This window comes from Rhinoderma darwinii, chromosome 1 (assembly GCF_050947455.1).
Source record: "Rhinoderma darwinii isolate aRhiDar2 chromosome 1, aRhiDar2.hap1, whole genome shotgun sequence".
NCBI classification, from domain to species: Eukaryota; Metazoa; Chordata; class Amphibia; order Anura; family Rhinodermatidae; genus Rhinoderma; species Rhinoderma darwinii.
In genome coordinates, this window is record NC_134687.1 from 583358375 (window position 1) to 583378825 (window position 20451).

At 39.0% G+C, this 20451-nt stretch overlaps 1 protein-coding gene across 2 annotated transcripts in view; it reads left to right on the forward strand.

Annotated features, from left to right (window-relative positions):
• PARP8 (poly(ADP-ribose) polymerase family member 8) overlaps positions 1–20451 on the forward strand; it is a 319726-nt gene that overhangs the window by 180854 nt on the left and 118421 nt on the right. For both annotated transcript variants that reach the window (XM_075839740.1, XM_075839730.1), the window contains exons 5-6: positions 9155–9225; positions 16471–16548. In XM_075839740.1, the coding sequence (XP_075695855.1) occupies positions 9155–9225; positions 16471–16548 (149 nt within the window). The remainder of the gene's footprint in view (positions 1–9154; positions 9226–16470; positions 16549–20451) is intronic.

The window sequence follows — 20451 nt, forward strand, 5'->3', positions numbered from 1 at the left end:
GGAGGCCTTCCCTCCACTATGTTTTGTAATTTTGTGTTCTGAAACTCAATAAAAATGTTGAATAAGAAAAAAAAAAAAAAAATCGCATGTACCCCAAAATGGTACCAATGAAAACTACAGATTGTCCCGCAACAAATAAGCCCTCACACAGCTCCGGTGGAGAAAAAAAATAAAGACGTTCTGGCTCTCAGAATATAGCAACACAAAAGGTGCAGAGCGTTCCAAAAGCTGATAAGATCGGGCAACATTTATCACTGCGACACTGGTCACACATCTATGAATTATTATTTATTTACCCCATTATTATACCCTCTTATTGTACCCTAATGTACTCCACACAGCTTAAATATACCCCCACATTATAAACTGAAATACCAGAAAAACCCCAAACAGAACTACTACCAAGCTAAATCTGTGCTCTAAAAGCCAAGTGACACTCCCTTTCTTCCGAGCCCTGCAGCGCACCCAAATAGCTGTTTATGTCCACAGATCTGGCATCACCATACCTGGGAGAACCCAATTAATATTTTATGATGTATTTGTCTTCAGTGACACAAACTGGGCACAACATATTGTGCACTAAAATGGCATATTAGTGGAAAATTTTAATTTTCCCTCTGCACCATCCGATGCGCATTAACCCCTTCGTGCACCACGACTTAATAGCATGCCGTGGTGCGGGGGAGTGATGTATGGAGGGGGCTCACGCGCTAAGCCCGCGCCATACACTGCGGGTGTCAGCTGTGTATTACAGCTGACACGGACAGGAACAGCGATCACGCTGTTACAGAAGCCTTTAAAAATGACAATATACTGCAATACATTAGTATTGCAGTGTATTGTACCAGCGATCTAATGATCGCTGGTTCAAGTACCCTAGGGGGACTAATAAAATGTGCAAAAGTAAGTAAATAAAGTTATTATTAGTGAAAAAAAAATTATAAATATTTAAAGTTAAAAAAAAAAAACTTTTTCCATTTTGTCTCTAAAGTAATGTCAAAAATACAAAAATACACAAAATTGGTATCGCTGCGTCCGTAAAAGTCAGAACTATAACAATATACCAATATTTAACTCACTTGTTTTTAGTTTTTTGGTGACCTTAGCGCTCAAAAAAAATAAATCATAAAAAGTGCTCAAAAAGTTGCGTGTACCAAACAATGGTACCAATAAAAACTACAGCTCATCCCGCAAAAAAATAATCCCTAACACCTCTCAATCAACCAAAAATAAAAGTTATGCCTCTCGGAGGCATGGTGAAACAAAATTATTTTTTTTTTAACAAATAGATTTTACTTTGTAAAAGTAGTAAAATATAAAAAAAACAAAATAAATTTGGTATCATTGTAATCGTATTGAGTTGCAGAAAAGTTGCCGTTTTCACTGCATCGTGAAAGCCGTAAAAACAAAACCCAAAAAAACAATGGAGGAATTGCAGTTTTTTCCAATTTCTGAATTTTATTTTCAGTTTCTTAGTACATTTTATGGTACTTTAAATGGTGTCAATAGAAACTACAACTCCTCCCGCAAGAAATAAGACCTCACACCACTCTGTTGACGGAAAAATAAAAAAGTTATGGCTCTTGGAAAGCGGGGAGGGAAGAAAGAAAAAGCAAATAATGTATCAGTCCGGAAAGGGTTAATTAATTTCTAATAAAAAACATTTATGACTACATGCCATACAATATAGCCATACTTGGGAGAAATTGCTTTAAAAATGTTGTGGTGCTTTTCCTCCTTTATCCTTTGGGAAAATGAAAAAGTGCAACATTTTAGTGGAAATAATGTTGATATTCATTTCCGTGACCTAATTCTAATAAATTCTGCAAAAGACCTGTGGTGTCTAAATGCTCACTATACCCCTAGATAGAGTTTTTTAAGTGGTGTAGTTTCCCAAATGGGGTCACTTTTGAGCTGTTTCCACTGTTTTGGTCCCTCAGGGGCTTTGGAATTGCAACATGTCACCGAAAACCATTCCAGCAAAATTTGAGCTCCAAAAGCCAAATAGTGCTCCTTCCCTTCTGAGCCCTGCCGTGGGTCCAAACAGCAGTTTCTAACCACAAATGGGGTATTGCCATAATCGTGAAAAATTGCTTTACAATTGCTTTTTCTCCTTTATTCCTTGTAAAAATGTAAAATTTCTAAGTAGATTTTAATGTTCACTAACTAATTCCAATGAATTCAGCAAAAAGTGGGGTCAAAGTGCTAAATATAACCCTAGAAAATGGGGTCACTTTTGGGGGGTTTCCACTCTTTTGGTCCCTCCAGTGCATTACAAATGCGACATGGCACTGACAACTATTCCAGCAAAATCAGCACTCCAAAATCCAAATGATGCTCCTTCCCTTCTGAGCCCTGCTGTGGGTCCAAATAGCAGTTTATTACCACATATGGGGTATTGCCGTATCCGGGAGAAATTGCTTTACAAATGTTGGGTTGTTTTTTGTCATTTATTCCTAGTAAAAATGTAAAACTTCTACGTTTTTTCAGAAAAAAAAGTAGAGTTTCATCTTTACAGACTAATTCCAATGAATTCAGCAAATAAACTGCAGGATTAAAATGCTAACTATACCCTAGATAAATTCCTTGAGGGGTGTAGTTTCCAAAATAGGGTCACTTTTGGGGGATTTCCACTGTCTTGGCACCACAAAACCTCTTCAAACCTGACATGGTGCCTAAAATATGTTCTAAAAAAAAAGGAGGCCCCAAAATCCACTAGGTCCTCCTTTGCTTCTGAAGCATGTGTTCAGTCCATTAGGACATTAGGGCCACATGTTGGATATTTCTAAAAACTGCACAATCTGGGCAATAAATATTGAGTTGCATTTCTCGGGTAAAACCTTCTGTGTTACAGAAAACAATGTATTACAATTACATTTTGGCAAAAAAAAATAATTTCTAAATTTCACCTCCACATTGCTTTAATTCCTGTGAAAAGGATGTTCAAAAAATGATGCAAGCATAAAGTAGGCATATAGGATATGTGAACTAGTAACTATTTTGTGTGGTATTGCTATCTGTTTTACAAGCAAATACAGTGAAGGAAATAAGTATTTGATCCCTTGCTGATTTTGTAAGTTTGCCCACTGTCAAAGACATGAACAGTCTAGACTTTTTAGGCTAGGTTAATTTTACCAGTGAGAGATAGATTATATAAAAAAAAATACTGAAAATCACATTGGCAAAATTATATATATTTATTTGCATTGTGCACAGAGAAATATGTATTTGATCCCTTTGGCAAACAAGACTTAATACTTGGTGGCAAAACCCTTGTTGGCAAGCACAGCAGTCAGACGTTTTTTTGTAGTTGATGATGAGGTTTGCACACATGTTAGATGGAATTTTGGCCCACTCCTCTTTGCAGATCATCTGTAAATCATTAAGATTTCGAGGCTGTCGCTTGGCAACTCGGATCTTCAGCTCCCTCCATAAGTTTTCGATGGGATTAAGGTCTGGAGACTGGCTAGGCCACTCCATTACGTTAATGTGCTTCTTTTTGAGCCACTCCTTTGTTGCCTTGGCTGTATGTTTCGGGTCATTGTTGTGCTGGAAAACCCAGCCACGAGCCATTTTTAATGTCCTGGTGGAGGGAAGGAGATTGTCACTCAGGATTTGACGTTACATGGCTCCATCCATTCTCCCATTGATGCGGTGAAGTAGTCCTGTGCCCTTAGCAGAGAAACACCCCCAAAACATAATGATTCCACCTCCATGCTTGACAGTGGGGACGGTGTTCTTTGGGTCATAGGCAGCATTTCTCTTCCTCCAAACACGGCGAGTAGAGTTAATGCCAAAGAGCTCAATTTTAGTCTCATCTGACCACAGCACCTTCTCCCAATCACTCTCAGAATCATCCAGATGTTCATTTGCAAACTTCAGACGGGCCTGTACATGTGCCTTCTTGAGCAGGGGGACCTTGCGGGCACAGCAGGATTTTAATCCATTACGGCGTAATGTGTTACCAATGGTTTTCTTGGTGACTGTGGTCCCAGCTGCCTTGAGATCATTAACAAGTTCCCCCCGTGTAGTTTTCGGCTGAGCTCTCACCTTCCTCAGGATCAAGGATACCCCACGAGGTGAGATTTTGCATGGAGCCCCAGATCGATGTCGATTGACAGTCATTTTGTATGTCTTCCATTTTCTTACTATTGCACCAACAGTTGTCTCCTTCTCACCCAGCGTCTTACTTATGGTTTTGTAGCCCATTCCAGCCTTGTGCAGGTCTATGATCTTGTCCCTGACATCCTTAGAAAGCTCTTTGGTCTTGCCCATGTTGTAGAGGTTAGAGTCAGACTGATTAATTGAGTCTGTGGACAGGAGTCTTTTATACAGGTGACCATTTAAGACAGCTGTCTTTAATGCAGGCACCAAGATGATTTGGAGCGTGTAACTGGTCTGGAGGAGGCTGAACTCTTAATGGTTGGTAGGGGGTCAAATACTTATTTCTCTGTGCAGAATGCAAATAAATATATATAATTTTGACAATGTGATTTTCTTTTTTTTAAATATATATATAATCTATCTCTCACTGGTAAAATTAACCTAGCCTAAAAATTCTAGACTGTTCATGTCTTCGACAGTGGGCAAACTTACAAAATCAGCAAGGGATCAAATACTTATTTCCTTCACTGTACATTTACATTTAGAAAAAAGGAAATTTTTGAAAATTTTGGTGTTTTTCACAAATAAATATTGAATTTATCGACAAAATATTTTCACTAATATAAAGTACAATATGTCACGAGAAAACTCTCAGAATCACTTGGATAGGTAAAAGCATTCCGAAGTTTTCACCACATAAAGTCACACATGTAAGATTTGAAAAAATCTACTTCGTCCTCAAGGTCAAAACAGGCTCAGTCCTGATGGGGTTAAAGAGGAACTGTAATTGTTTGTTTTTTAAACCACATACCTCCCCTTATTCCTGGCATCCACTTGATTCCAGCGCAGTAATTTTTTTTATTTTTTTTGGCCCTCCTATTGTCCTGCTATGTCCTCATCTCTCCTCAGTAGCCGTTGCCTCCTGCATAATTGTCCAGTCAGAGCGGGTCTCCTGTATCACTGTAAGGCTGACCGCTCTGATTGGAAACGCCTACTGAGGAGAGATGAGGTCTCCTCCTCTCTGTACCCTTACTCAAAATTAGCATATTAGGCGCCAAGAGGCGCGGGGGCCGTAGCGGTACGACGGGACAGCCCAAAAATACTTTCTCTCTTTAAAATCCCAATTGTCAGTACTATTATGAATGAACCTATAATGTCAATTATGCGTGCAATAACAATAGAACTGACATTTTGGATTTTAAGATAATGACACATTGACATGTGGGACCAGCAGGGGGGGATTCAAACATTTAAAATCGGGTTCCCTGCTTTGCGGACAAATACATACGCATGGGGGGGGGTCGCAGTGTTTTGCTGTGTATCGTGCCATGGAAAATGATTCCTACCGACGCTCATTATATTAAACTCACCCATTACGTACCATAAACCTATATGCGCACATTCAATATCCTAAGCATGCTCAGCCCATTTAGTTAGGCTGTGCACTGTGAGAAGGGTGAAGGTCAGTGTGGCGTGCGCAGTAAGCCACAACAAATCTCCTGGCTAATGCACAGATACGGTGCCAGGAGCAAGCTCAGTACATATATACAACACCAGAACCAAGCTCATACATTTAAACAGCACCAGAACAAAGCTCAGTACATATATACAGCACCAGAACAAAGCCAAGTACATAAATACAACACCAGAACAAAGCTCAGTACATATATACAGCACCAGATACCAAGCTCAGTATATATATATACAGCTCCAGAACAAGCTAATTACATAAATACATCACCAAAACCAAGCTCAGTACATAAATACAGCACCAGAACAAAGCTCAGAACATATATGCAGCACCAATACAAAGCTTAGTACATAAATACAACACCAGAACCAAGCTCAGTACATATATACAGCACCAGAACCAATCTCATACATATATACAACACCAGAACAAAGCTCATATACATATATACAGCACAAGAACCAAGCTCAGTACATATATACAGCACCAGAACTAAGCTCATATACATATATACAGCACCAAGACAAAGCTCAATACATAAATACAACACCAGAACAAGCTCAGTACATAAATACAGCACCAGAACAAAGCTCATACATATATACAGCACCAGAACTAAGCTCAGTACATATATACAGCCCCAGAACCAAGCTCAGTACATATCTACTGCACCAGAACAAAGTTTAGTACATATATACAGCCCCTGAACCAAGCTCAGTTAATATACAACACCAGAACCAAGCTCAGTACATATAAAGTGCACCTGAACCAAGCTCAGCATATAAATACAGCACCAGAACCAAGCTCAGTACATATACACTACCGTTCAAAAGTTTGGGGTCACTCAGACAATTTTGTGTTTTCCATGAAAACTCACACTTATATTTATCAAATGAGTTGCAAAATGACTAGAAAATATAGTCAAGACATTGACAAGGTTAGAAATAATGATTTTTATTTTAAATAATAATTTTCTCCTTCAGACTTTGCTTTCGTCGCTCCATTTGCAGCAATTACAGCATTGCAGACCTTTGGCATTCTAGCTGTTAATTTGCTGAGGTAATCGGGAGAAATTTCACCCCATGCTTCCAGAAGCCCCTCCCATAAGTTGGATTGGCTTGATGGGCACTTCTTGCGTACCATACGGTCAAGCTGCTCCCACAACAGCTCAATGGGGTTGAGATCTGGTGACTGCGCTGGCCACTCCATTACAGATAGAATACCAGCTGCCGGCTTCTTCCCTAAATAGTTCTTGCATCATTTGGAGGTGTGCTTTGGGTCATTGTCCTGTTGTAGGATGAAATTGGCTCCAATCAAGCGCTGTCCACAGGGTATGGCATGGCATTGCAAAATGGAGTGATAGCCTTCCTTATTCAAAATCCCTTTTACCTTGTACAAATTTCCCACTTTACCAGCACCAAAGCAACCCCAGACCATCACATGACCTCCACCATGCTTGACAGATGGCGTCAGGCACTCTTCCAGCATCTTTTCAGTTGTTCTCTGTCTCACAAATGTTCTTCTGTGTGATCCAAACACCTCAAACTTCCATTCGTCTGTCCATAACACTTTTTTCCAATCTTCCTCTGTCCAATGTCTGTGTGCTTTTGCCCATATTAATCTTTTCCTTTTATTAGCCAGTCTCAAATATGGCTTTTTCTTTGCCACTCCCGGAGTCGCCTCTTCACTGTAGACGTTGACACTGGAGTTTTGCGGGTACTATTTAATGAAGCTGCTAGTTGAGGACCTGTGAGGCGTCTATTTCTCAAACTAGAGACTCTAATGTACTTGTCTTGTTGCTCAGTTGTGCAGCGGGGCCTCCCACTTCTCTTTCTGCTCTGGTTAGAGCCTGTTTGTGCTGTCCCCTGAAGGGAGTAGTACACACCGTTGTGGGAAATCTTCAGTTTCTTGGCAGTTTCTCGCATGGAATAGCCTTCATTTCTAAGAACAAGAATAGACTGTTGAGTTTCACATGAAAGCTCTCTTTTTCTAGCCATTTTGAGAGTTTAATCGAACCCACAAATGTTATGCTCCAGATTCTCAACTAGCTCAAAGGAAGGTCAGTTTTATAGCTCCTCTAAACAGCAAAACTGTTTACAGCGGTGCTAACATAATTGCATAAGGGTTTTCAAGTGTTTTCTAATCATCTATTAGCCTTCTAACACAGTTAGCAAACACAATGTACCATTAGAACACTGGAGTGATGGTTGCTGGAAATGGGCCTCTATACACCTATGTAGATATTGCATTAAAAACCAGACGTTTGCAGCTAGAATAGTCATTTAGCACATTAACAATGTATAGAGCGTATTTCTGATTAATTTAATGTTATCTTCATTGAAAAAAACTGTGCTTTTCTTTCAAAAATAAGGAAATTTCTAAGTGACCCTAAACTTTTAAACGGTAGTGTATATAGTATCAGAACAAAGCTCAGTATATAAATACAGAACTAGAATTAAGTTCAGAACATATATACAGCACCACAACAAAGCTCAGTACATATATACAACACCAAAACCAAGCTCAGTACATATATACAACACCAGTACAAAGCTCAGTACATATATACAACACCAGAACCAAGCTCATACATATATACAGCATCAGAAACAAGCTCAGTACATATATATTCACCAGATCCAAGCTCAGTACATAAATACAGCACTAAAACAAAGCTCTGAGTGTTCTATGAACGCTTGTCTGCACGATAGTCGCTCAGTGTAAAACCCCTTATAGTGCCTCTCATAGAGCCCCCTGTAGATAGTGCTCCCCATAGAGCCCCCTGTAGATATTGCCTCTCATAGAGCCCCCTGTAGATAGTGCTCCCCATAGTGTCCTCTGTAGATAGTGCTCCCCATAGAGCCCCCTGTAGATAATGCCTCTCATAGAGCCCTCTGTAGATAGTGTGTTCCCTGTAGATAGGGCCCCCTGTAGTGTTATTATTATTGTTCCCTATAGATAGTGCCCTCTGTGGTGTTCCCTGTAGATAGTGCCCCCTGTGGCGTTCCCTGTAGTTTGTGCCCCCTGAGATGTTCCCTATAGATTGGGGCCCCTATATAGTCCCCTGTTGTTAGTGCCCCTATATCATCCTCCCCTATAGTTAGTGCCCCCTATATAGTCATCGCGCCAACTGCATCATCACTAAAGCGCCGAATGTGCCAGGGCAGCGATAGTCAACTGAATTGTATCCGCATCCTAATGACGCAAATACAATTGAGTGCAGGGGACCGGCTCTAGTTTCCCGCTTCACCCCGGTTGTGCGAACCGGCTGTCATTTTAACTACCCGATTTGGGAGAACCGTGGTGAACCGGCCGGATCCCACCCCTGGGGACCAGGTTCTATCTTCATACCTCAAGTGTCAGTATGTCATTGTATTGGGATCTCAAATACCAATGTGTCTTTGATTCTAGATGCCAGTGTGTAGTTGTACCACATTTAAGTGTCCCATCATTCTGGTGCCTCTGTCAGTATGCCATCATGGTTGTCACTTCTATGATGAAAAGCACCTGGAAATGTGGTAGAACGTGTAAAATGTCCTTACACCTGCTGTGTTAAAATGTTCTCATTTTCTCTTGCAGAGCTGAGGAAATCCAATGATATTACCAGCTGCTTGTCCATAAAGTCGAAATTACAGAAAGAAAATGGCGAGGTATTGTATTGTAGAGCACTTATATGAAGATGTGGGCATTCATATTCTAGGATTGCTTGAGGCTGGCTTGTTTTATCTTCAGATCTTTAAATAAGGGAAGAAGTCATGAGAATATATCATAAAATCAGTTTACCACGGAAGTATAAAAATAGTACACTTTGCAATGTGTTGAGGATTTTATAGATACCTAATTCCAAAAACATGTTAGTTTAGTTCAAATCAAGTTGCAGAATACAGTTTACAAATATTTTCAGTGTTTTATTAAAAAAAATTAAATGTTTGTTAAAAAGACAGACCCTGCAGAGTATATCTTTTTTACTTGGCAGTGGCAGGGGGCAATGTTCATAGTTACCATTCATTGTTTGAACTAAAAAAAAATGTTGGTTGGTTGCTCTTGGAAACAGTCAACAGTTTATTGTGTAACATGTAGAGGTAAAAATACACAGACTTCTGTGCTTGTGCTCACTGGGACTTGTGGTTCGACAGCCTTTATCTAGCGGTGCTCAGGGCGTATAAAAGTCAGATTTTGCAAATAACAATATGTAGGAGAAAGTACAGTACGACACTCACCACTTGCAAAAAGGTTTCTTTTTATTCTTATGTTGAGGCAGGCAACACGGGATTAGAAGACAATAAAGCCGACCGTTTCACGTCCTTCAGACGCTTTATCAAGGCATGCCTTGCCTTGATAAAGCGTCTGAAGGACGTGAAATGGTCGGCTCTATTGTCTTCTAATCCCGTGTTGCCTGCCTCAACATAAGAATAAAAAGAAACCTTTTTTGCAAGTGGTGAGTGCCGTGCTGTCTTTTCTCTTACATATTGTTATAGTCAACAGTTTATCTTGACCCTTCAGTCAGACATGTGATCTAAGCTTTGTTCTGTGTATCTGGTATCTGACCATCCCCCAGTGTACTGCTGTCTTATAACAAGAAACCAGCTGGATTCAGCACCAAACATGTATTCTGGAGAAAACAATGTGCAACTAAAAATAGTTGTCTCATCACATTTCTAAACTGAAGCCAACCTGATGATTAGTTAATCACTTCAGGTCCGGCTTCAGAAACCCCTTGAGATCAGCTGTTAATACCCTGGGAAATTGCGACTGGCCATGCATTTCTCCAGTCGTAACCACTACAGGGGAAATGTAGAATTACAGTACATGGCCGCTATTCAAATTAATGGCGGACCACTCTTTGTTATCTGGGGACCCCCCTATATCTCATCTATATGCTCTATTATTCATGAGACAACCCCAATTATGATTGTATAATAAAAAGTTATGTATTTTTCTAATATACCTTTTCATAGTTATAACTGTTCTTCACAATTTTCATGATCTTCTTGTTGTCAGTGAATGGGAGCTGGTCATGTGATCATCACACAGGTGCTCGGCTCGTTACATGGTTAGACTGGTCCACCAGAGGACCAAGGGATGGCCAAGTGGTTCCTGGCTCTAACACAATAATGGGCCCTAAAGATCCAGCAGAAGACAACCCCTATATGTAGGTGTCTCTGGAGCCAATTACTTGCCACTAGGATCTACAGCCTATGTCCTGTGTGTGCATGATAGCAACAAGGATTACAATGCAATTAAAAGTGGACGAGTACATGTCCTGTATTAATGGAACCCCAGTCCAGCAATGGCTAATTAAACGATACAGTTCTGATAACTGTACTGTAACTGTAACGAGCCAAGCACCTGTATGTCCATCGCAAGACCACTACAGAATTGTATTATTTAAGGGTAAGCAATGAAGGTTTCCGTTCAATGACTACAAGAAGAGATCTAGGAAACCATTTATTATACAATGAACAAACTTGATTTGCTAAAACTGAAATAAATCTAGAATCCTAAAACAGTTATGTTATATTTGACTAGTGTTACCAAGTTGATAATGATTCCTATGAATCACATATGGTGCACGTTATAGTTTATATGCTTATTTCATGTATACACAGATGTAGCATAGATGATAATGACTACAGATGAGTGCAATTGGGTGATTCCAATTCAGTGGAACCGTCCGTCAGATTCGATTTGGACAGCATAAATTTGTTGTGAATTGAAAGTGCCCCAATTTCCCTGAAAAGTCGTGTATGACATGTTCAGGTCTTCTAGAACTCTATCCAACCCTTTTCAATCTCTTTAATGCCAAGACAGCATCAGTAACGTCAAAGTGACAGCAACATATATGGCTATGGGTAAATGAATGGTAGAGAGTGGTAACAAACAGCCTTTCTAAAAACACTCCACAGTGTCAGATTTTTATATAATTTTTATAAATAAAAAATGGCCCAAAAGTTCTCTTTTTTGGAAGCATATAACTGCCGGTGTTTATACACATGAGGTGGTTTCAGAAGAAGCATTGGCTTTTAACAATCGGCCCAAAAAATTATCCATTTTTGGGGGCAGATGCCTGACGGTGTTTATACACACATGGTGGTATCGGAAAAGAGGCAATGGCTTTTTAACAAACAGTCCAAAAATGAAACCTTTTTGGGGAGTAGCAACAGGTTTGGTGTTCTATTAAAGAAAATATATATATTATACACTTCCACTGCCACAACTTCAAGTGCCCGTGACAGTGTGCCTCATCGGCCTGGAAAGTGAAGAAGCTATGGCTTTTTACTCTATTTATTTTTTTTAAAAATTGACACTTGGACACAGACTGATCTATAATGGCGCTGTATAAATACTTGACGCAGAATAATATGCCAAATTTTAGTGGTACTGCTATTAGCAATTATATACATGCAAAACAATGAGTGATGTCAGGTCTGTGACGTCTGTATCAGCAGACAGTGGCAGGCTATCACCATGAGGATTTAAATTTAAAGTAAAATCTCTTTAAAAAATTGAAAGTGTCAATGGGACACAGTCTAAGTATAACAGCGCTATTTAAATGCTTGACACTAAACAATATGGCAATTTTTTGTGCCACTATTAGATAGATGCATAACAATGAGTGAGGTCACATCCGTGACGTCTGTTTGAGAAGGCAGTGGCGTGAAATGAGCACTAGGATTAATAGTAATGAAGATTTGTGAATGATGTGATGAAGATTGGTGATTCACAAATTAATGTAAGAATTGTATAGCTGCAGCAGCACTCACTCCCAGCAATGTCTGCCTGTCTAACTAACACACTGACACTGACTGACTCCTATATCTCTCTAAAATATATCTCTCTTTCAAATTATTGTAAATCCAACTATCTATTCTCTTCTCCACACTATGAAACACACTAACTGGCACTAATCCCCTATCTATCTGCAGCAGAATTTTCTGGTTGGACTGTTTATAGCGGTTATGACAAATATGACTGTCATCCACCCAGTGACTCACACCTATACCCTTCATGATTTACTGTGGTAGAGGGAGAGCTGCCTGCATGGCACTATGGGAAAGCCTGCTGGGCTGCCGCCGGAGGTCATGTGAAACTTTTTCTAGGCATTCTTGTCGTCTTCTTCTGATCTGTAAAATGGCGGCCCCCGCAATTTTGAGCGATTCGTGCAGGATGAATCCAAACAATTTTGGATTTGCTAAAATTCAAAACTTTTGGGAAATTCGTAACGTATTCGATACACCCATCTCTGCTAATGTGCTACAATAATCACTGTGAATTTATGATTCCCATTTGTCTAGATGAACAGACGTGAATAATTATTCTAGTAGCCCTTTATCTGCCACTGTAGAGCAATTATAGAGTTGACTTGTAACGTGCAGGTTGACTCTGTATTCATTACTTGTGTCCCAGGTTTCTTCTTAAGAAATATTGGAACTTTAATTTGGACATAAAATATCAGCCTAAATGGAAGTGAAACCATTTGCTTCATGCATGGGAAGGTCACGACTCCATTTTAATATTTTATTTCAGAGAAATTGAAATCTTCTTGCTCAAGGTGAAGGCTGCATATTGAATAAGGTTGTACGAGTGAATGAGTACTTTAATTTTTCAGACTGGTCCTCTCCATCATTGGGTATGAGTCACATTATGTCTTTGGTAAAAGACCTTTTCTTGGCATTTGATAGATAATAATTGTGTTTGCAACCTAAAATCAGACAGCTTTCCATAGACTTTTAAAATATTTGAAAATAAGTTTTAAAGAGAACCTGACAGCTCCTCTGACATATCTGTTTTAGTGAATACTTGTATTCCCATAAAATAACAATTTTGAAGCATCTTTTCTAAGAACTCTGCATTGTACCGTTCCTCTGTTATTCCTCCTAGAAATGTATTCATAAATTGAAAACTGGGTGTTGCCATTCCCCTTGTCAAAGGGGCATGTTCCTAGACAGTCTGAGACTCTGAGCACTTATTGAATAATGTAAGACTGTGTAGGGACAACCCCTAACTGGTAACACCCAGTGGTGAATGTATTAATAAATTTGTAGGAGGAATAACAGAGGATGGTACAACGCAGAGTTCTAGAAAAAGATGATCCAGAATTGTGATTTCATGGGGAATACAAGTAATTACTAAAACAGACATGTCAGGAGAGGTGACAGGCTCTCTTTAAGTTCTTTATTAACTTTGACGTAGTGGTTTAGCAGTACACTGAACACATGTTGAAAGAGAGTGCACATCATTTTCTAATAGTTAAAATATATGTTCATTAAAGGCTATGTACATCTTTGAAATTATATATATATATATATATATATATATATATACATATACATATATATATATATATATATGTATATATATATATATATATATATATATATATATATATATATATATATATATATATATATATACACTATCGTTCAAAAGTTTAGGGTCACTTAGAAATTTCCTTATTTTTGAAAGAAAAGTACAGTTTTTTTCAATGAAGATAACATTAAATTAATCAGAAATACACTCTATACATTGTTAATGTGCTAAATGACTATTCTAGCTGCAAACGTCTGGTTTTTAATGCAATATCTACATAGGTGTATAGAGGACCATTTCCAGCAACCATCACTCCAGTGTTCTAATGGTACGTTGTGTTTGCTAACTGTGTTAGAAGGCTAATGGATGATTAGAAAACACTTGAAAACCCTTGTGCAATTATGTTAGCACTGCTGTAAATAGTTTTGCTGTTTAGAGGAGCTATAAAACTGACCTTCCTTTGAGCTAGTTGAGAATCTGGAGCATTAAATTTGTGGGTTCGATTAAACTGTCATAATGGCTAGAAAAAGAGAGCTTTCATGTGAAACTCGACAGTCTATTCTTGTTCTTAGAAATGAAGGCTATTCCATGCGAGAAATTGCCAAGAAACTGAAGATTTCCTACAACGGTGTATACTACTCCCTTCAGAGGACAGCACACACAGGCTCTAATCAGAGTAGAAAGAGAAGTGGGAGGCCCCGCTGCACAACTGAGCAACAAGACAAGTACATTAGAGTCTCTAGTTTGAGAAATAGACGCCTCACAGGTCCTCAACTGGCAGCTTCATTAAATAGTACCCGCAAAACGCCAGTGTCAACGTCTACAGTGAAGAGGCGACTCCGGGATGCTGGCCTTCAGGGCAGAGTGGCAAAGAAAAAGCCATATTTGAGACTGGCTAATAAAAGGAAAAGATTAATATGGGCAAAAGCACACAGACATTGGACAGAGGAAGATTGGAAAAAAGTGTTATGGACAGGCGAATCGAAGTTTGAGGTGTTTGGATCACACAGAAGAACATTTGTGAGACGCAGAACAACTGAAAAGATGCTGGAAGAGTGCCTGACGCCATCTGTGAAGCATAGTGGAGGTAATGTGATGGTCTGTGGTTGCTTTGGTGCTGATAAAGTGGGAGATTTGTACAAGGTAAAAGGGATTTTGAATAAGGAAGGCTATCACTCCATAGAGCTGTTGTGGGAGCAGCTTGACCGTATGGTACGCAAGAAGTGCCCATCAAGCCAATCCAACTTGTGAGAGGGCCTTCTGGAAGCATGGGGTGAAATTTCTCCCGATTACCTCTGCAAATTAACAGCTAGAATGCCAAAGGTCTGCAATGCTGGAACTGCTGCAAATGGAGCATTCTTTGACGAAAGCCAAGTTTGAAGGAGAAAATTATTATTTCAAATAAAAATCATTATTTCTAACCTCGTCAATGTCTTGACTATATTTTCTAGTCATTTTGCAACTCATTTGATAAATATAAGTGTGAGTTTTCATGGAAAACACAAAATTGTCTTGGTGACCCCAAACTTTTGAACGGTAGTGTGTATATATATATATATATATATATATATATATGTATGTGTGTTTGTGTGTATGTGTATATATATATATATATATATATATATATATACATATATATAAAAATGTCTTTCAGTGTGATTGGTTCAGCTTTCAAAATACTTTTTATTAAAAATTATTTTTACTTTTTGAGATACAGCTGCTTTGTATTCTGTATTGTGAATCCGTCAGGTCCGCAGAACGGACAGGGTCAGTTAAAGCGGATCCTTTGTGTCTCTGACACGCAGGATCCACCTGTAATCATCACATCTATGTTATGAATTTAGATGTGATCGATAGCAGCTTGATCCTGCTGACACTGAACCCGTCAGACCTGACATATACAGCTTTCAGCGCTAGATACAGCTGCTCTGTATACATTATACTCAGCAGCTGTATATCAAAAAGTAAGAATAATTTTAATAAAATATATAAATGTCTATTTCAAAGGTATACATAGCCTTCAATTTATTATTATTAAAAGAAAAACGATGCACGGACCGCTATATATCACCTGCATAGACAAAGAGTTAAGGTTTACCTCCGATTATAAACATCTTTCCATAAATCAAGTGAAAATCAGGACCTTTGTAATATATCTTATTAGAGAAAACTGCCTCTTCACCCTATACAGTAGGTAAATAAAAATGGACTGTTCCATGCACATAAAAAAAATGCAGGGTGGACGATTTTCAAGGTTTTTCAAAAACACAGGTGACAGAATCGGACAAAACAATTTCACCCAGAATTTATGCAGGTTTTACAGTGTGAGTGTTTCCTGTACTATTAGTGGTACCTGTCCAGGTCATCATATACTGGAGGGAAAATCAGGATGGATGTTTGAATATGGTACTTTTCTTACATGTATCATAGATCTGGAATCATTTAGCAGTGGGTAAAATAGAAATCAGTTTGCCAAGAAGGTTAGTGTTTACTATGCTTCACATTAGATAAATTAAAGGACTCATAGATGTACTGAAATCAAATAATCCCACTTACATCCAGCTTATTATCTTTTTTTATTACAGGAATCTCGACACAGTAGTGCAGTGGAAGAAGATTCTGAAGGAGATAATGATTCTGAAGAGTTTTACTATGGAGGGCAGGTGAAGTTATTACGAGTGATATAGTAATAGCACAAAATTATTGTAAATTTCTTTAAAGAATTTATACATTTTAGATTAGTAGGGCTTTGAATCTCTCCACATTGGTACAGCATCCACAGTGCCTCCTTAAAAAAAGCCAGCTAGAGTGCCCTTTCTCTTACCTGAGACGGTAATCTAGTCAATCCGTTATTACAAGCAACAGTGACAGCCAGGATACTGCAACGCTTTGGGAAGTCCCTTTTTGTGTCAGAAAATTCTCTCTAAGTTAAAGTAAAGATAATATTACAATAGTCCAACGGGACAACTCAGTTTTTACCATATAGTCTGGTAGACTGCTCTCTTTACCTCCCTTTGTATTCTGCTCTCCGGACACTAGGTGGTCTTTTCTGTATAGATGGATGCTTCTAGCCTTTCTTCGATGCAACCTCTGTTTTACTGGAGACCTCACTCTGCTGACCCCCACTCATATACCCGTTGTCTGGCTGCCTTGTCTCCTCAGCTCTGTTTCTCCTCCTGGTACTCACTGGCCTGCTCCTCTGCACACAGATTCTCTGTATACAGCTCACAAGGACCACCTCTGGAACAGATCTCTCCACACGTGCACTGACTGAAAAAACTTCACACACCATCTTTCTGTCTGAGCCAAAGTTCCTTATCCAGAAATAGCCTCTCCAATTACAGTGTCTTCTTCTGCAGGTTACAGATCAACAGTTTTCTTGTCTCGCCTTTGTGGTGACTGTTTACAATGACACCATTAATAGTTCAATTATAGCAGTAAGGACGGGGATTTGTTAAAATAATGTGCATGCCAAGTACTCACAAGCTACTTTGTTGGCAGCAAGGACCAAGTTAGGACCGTGCTGCCATCCCTGAACCACCAATGAACTCGAGGTAATCTGGGACAAAAGCTTACTCTTCCTGGGGTCCTTTAATTCTACCCTTTCTTTCATTGTTACATTCTATCAGTTTTCCGTTGTCAGTATTAGGTAAAATAGTGTAGTCTCTTGTGAAAATGTACTCTTTTACTCATGTAAATCAGAAACCTAACAGAGTTATTATAAGTCAATGCAATACATTAGTCATGAAGTTTGAATGGGACTGTGGTACAATACCTTGCATGGCCGCTACAAATGTAACAACGCATGCAAGTACGAACAGGAAGAACATCCATGTAAACAATGAAGAAACTGCGGGGCTTGTACGAGCAGCGCGGCCCCTTCAAACAGCTGATCGGCAGGGGTGCTCCACGCAAGTCTATGGGAAATACGAAAACAGCCATCTCAGCCATTGCTTCATGAAACTCCTCTCACTTTGGCGTATCATCGTAGGAGGAGGAACATCCTGTTTTACTGATCGATTGGGCTCCCAGTGGTTGGACCAATAGGCTTACCGTAGGGCAGAGATTCAGTTCACTTCCCTAGTCCTACATTTGAATACTCTGGCCAAGGCAGAGTGGCTTTTTGATGTCTCCACCCCTCGCATGCAGCATATAGGGCTCATTCCTCTCCAGCGTCCCCCCCCCCCTCTCCTGATAGCTACACCCCTAGCTATCAAGGCACACAAGATGTCACCTCTAAAATTAAGATGACAAATTCTGTATCATAGCAGAAGTAGTTCCATCTACATTTGTTTGTCTTCAGAAAATAGAGGATCCTACTGCATCGTGTATGAAATAACATTTAGGGGGAGTTCACGCTGAGCTTTTTGACGCGGAAACCGCGTCGGAAAACATGCCCAAAAAATGGCCGAAAATGCCTCCCATTGATTTCAGGCGGAGGCGTTTCTTTCCCGCGAGCCTCTGACCTCCCATTGACATCAATAGGAGGCAGAAAAAGCGTATTTCGAGGCATTTTTTGCGAAAAACGCAGAGAAAATCGGCGTGCAAGCAGAGCAAAATCTGCCTCAAAATTCCAAACGGAATATTGAGGCAGATTTTCCGCCTGCAAAAAACTCTGTGTGAACCCAGCCTTAGTCCTCTGTTGCTTAAGAAAAGTGGTAATTAAAACTTGACTTTCTTATGCAGCATCTTAAGGCTCTTAGCATTAAGTTAGAAACTTGAGATGTGTTCATAGACTTAGGAATACATATTTAAACTCCTTTACAATATTTTAATGTCTTCTCTGTGTGATTGAATATTTTATTAGCTTAGTGTATGTTTTATTTATTATGATTTATAACACACAGCTATACAATTTAATGGCATTCTATTAAATTGGAGAGTTCTCCTGTGCAGTAGATTAGGGTTCTAACATGTGAGATTTCATTTTTATACAGAATACATATTTAATGTAAATATTCCTAAAATGACAACTTAACCATTAGGTTCAATATGTTTTATCATGCACAATATTTGTGAAACAGAATCTTAATGCATTCCTTATTCACTTTAAAATTAATTCCCTTACAGGCCCTCTTGGAACTTATGCATTATAAATAAAGATATATAAACTACCAAGGACTATGTGGGCCTATTAATTATTGAGATGGGGAATTTATTTTACAGAAGAGTAGATCATATTCTGTGTACAGCGATTATAAAATGCTTTGCAGGTGCTACATTAAATTTAACCCTATTTTAACTGATCTTTACCAGTACAATACTCTTGGTGAATTTAGGTATTAAATGTAGCAAAGCTGAGTTTGCCATTTGGCTAAACAATTCTCACCTAATTTTAAAAAGTTACTTTATAGAGATAATGTGTTAATGTGATCTTTTTTAAAACATATTCTTAATGCCTTAAAATATAGGTCATGCATTGAAAATGTTCCCAAATGAATGCCCTTGAATACATAGCAGTATCCCATAACTATGACCACTTTAAAGTGCTCTTCACAGTGCCCATTCTCTTATCTGGATCGGTCATGACGCCAAAAATGGTTCAGTGATGGCAGCATCTGTAATTGTCCCTGCTACCTGCTTAACAGAAGGTGCATATTTGTGCACGCATGGTCAGATACTCGTAAGGACAATCGCTGGTCTCTGCTTCCATCACTGGACCACCAATGATGAACCTAGGGTAATCCAGAAGAAAAGCGGAAAAGCAGAAAACTCAAGTGTGGAAAGTACTCTTTATTTTTCAAACTCACCAGCAATGTATACTCCAAAATAAATTTCCCCTATAGTCATTTGGGATATCCAACAATTATTTTTTATGTTTCCTTATCATATCATCATAAATTAAAGCAGTAGTCACCTTTGGACAATGCCTTTTTGTCAGAAGAGCCCATCCCCGCCCCCAATCTGCTGTAATCTGCACAGGAATGAGGTGGAAATATTCAGTTTTCCTACAGCACCACCACAGGGGAAATGAAGCATTACACCGTTTCCCATGGAAATCAATAGGCTGTCTATATAATACACGGACATGTCAGGTCCTTCAGAGTGAGAGATGCTCTTTGTAGCCGCTCTGGCTAACAGAAATGTTTTATATAGGCTTATATCTGCTGATCTATAGGCAGAATATAGTAAATAGCAGCTGATATTGTGCTGATACACTAGTAGGGCAATGGTGGGAAATTGAGTTTATGGTGGTGGGAAATTGCTCTATTATCAGATTCCTTCAACTGATACGGGTGTGGGCTAATAATAGTAGCAAACAATAGTAGGGAATTACTATATATGACTTTTTAGAACATACACTAGAAATAGGATGATTTGTAGCACATGAAAGTTGTGTAGTGGGCTCATTACTCTTTATGGTCTATTCACATTGTTTGCAGTGTACGTCAGAGCTATCAGAAGTATTTCCCATCGAATACCTCCAAAAGATGCCTCTGTCGTCCATAAAAAAAGAACATATACCGCACAGTATACATTTTTTTACGGGATGCCTCTGTATGGAATAGGGCATCAAAATGCGGTATTCCATACAGTTGAAAAAAAGTTTACTGACGTATACCAAT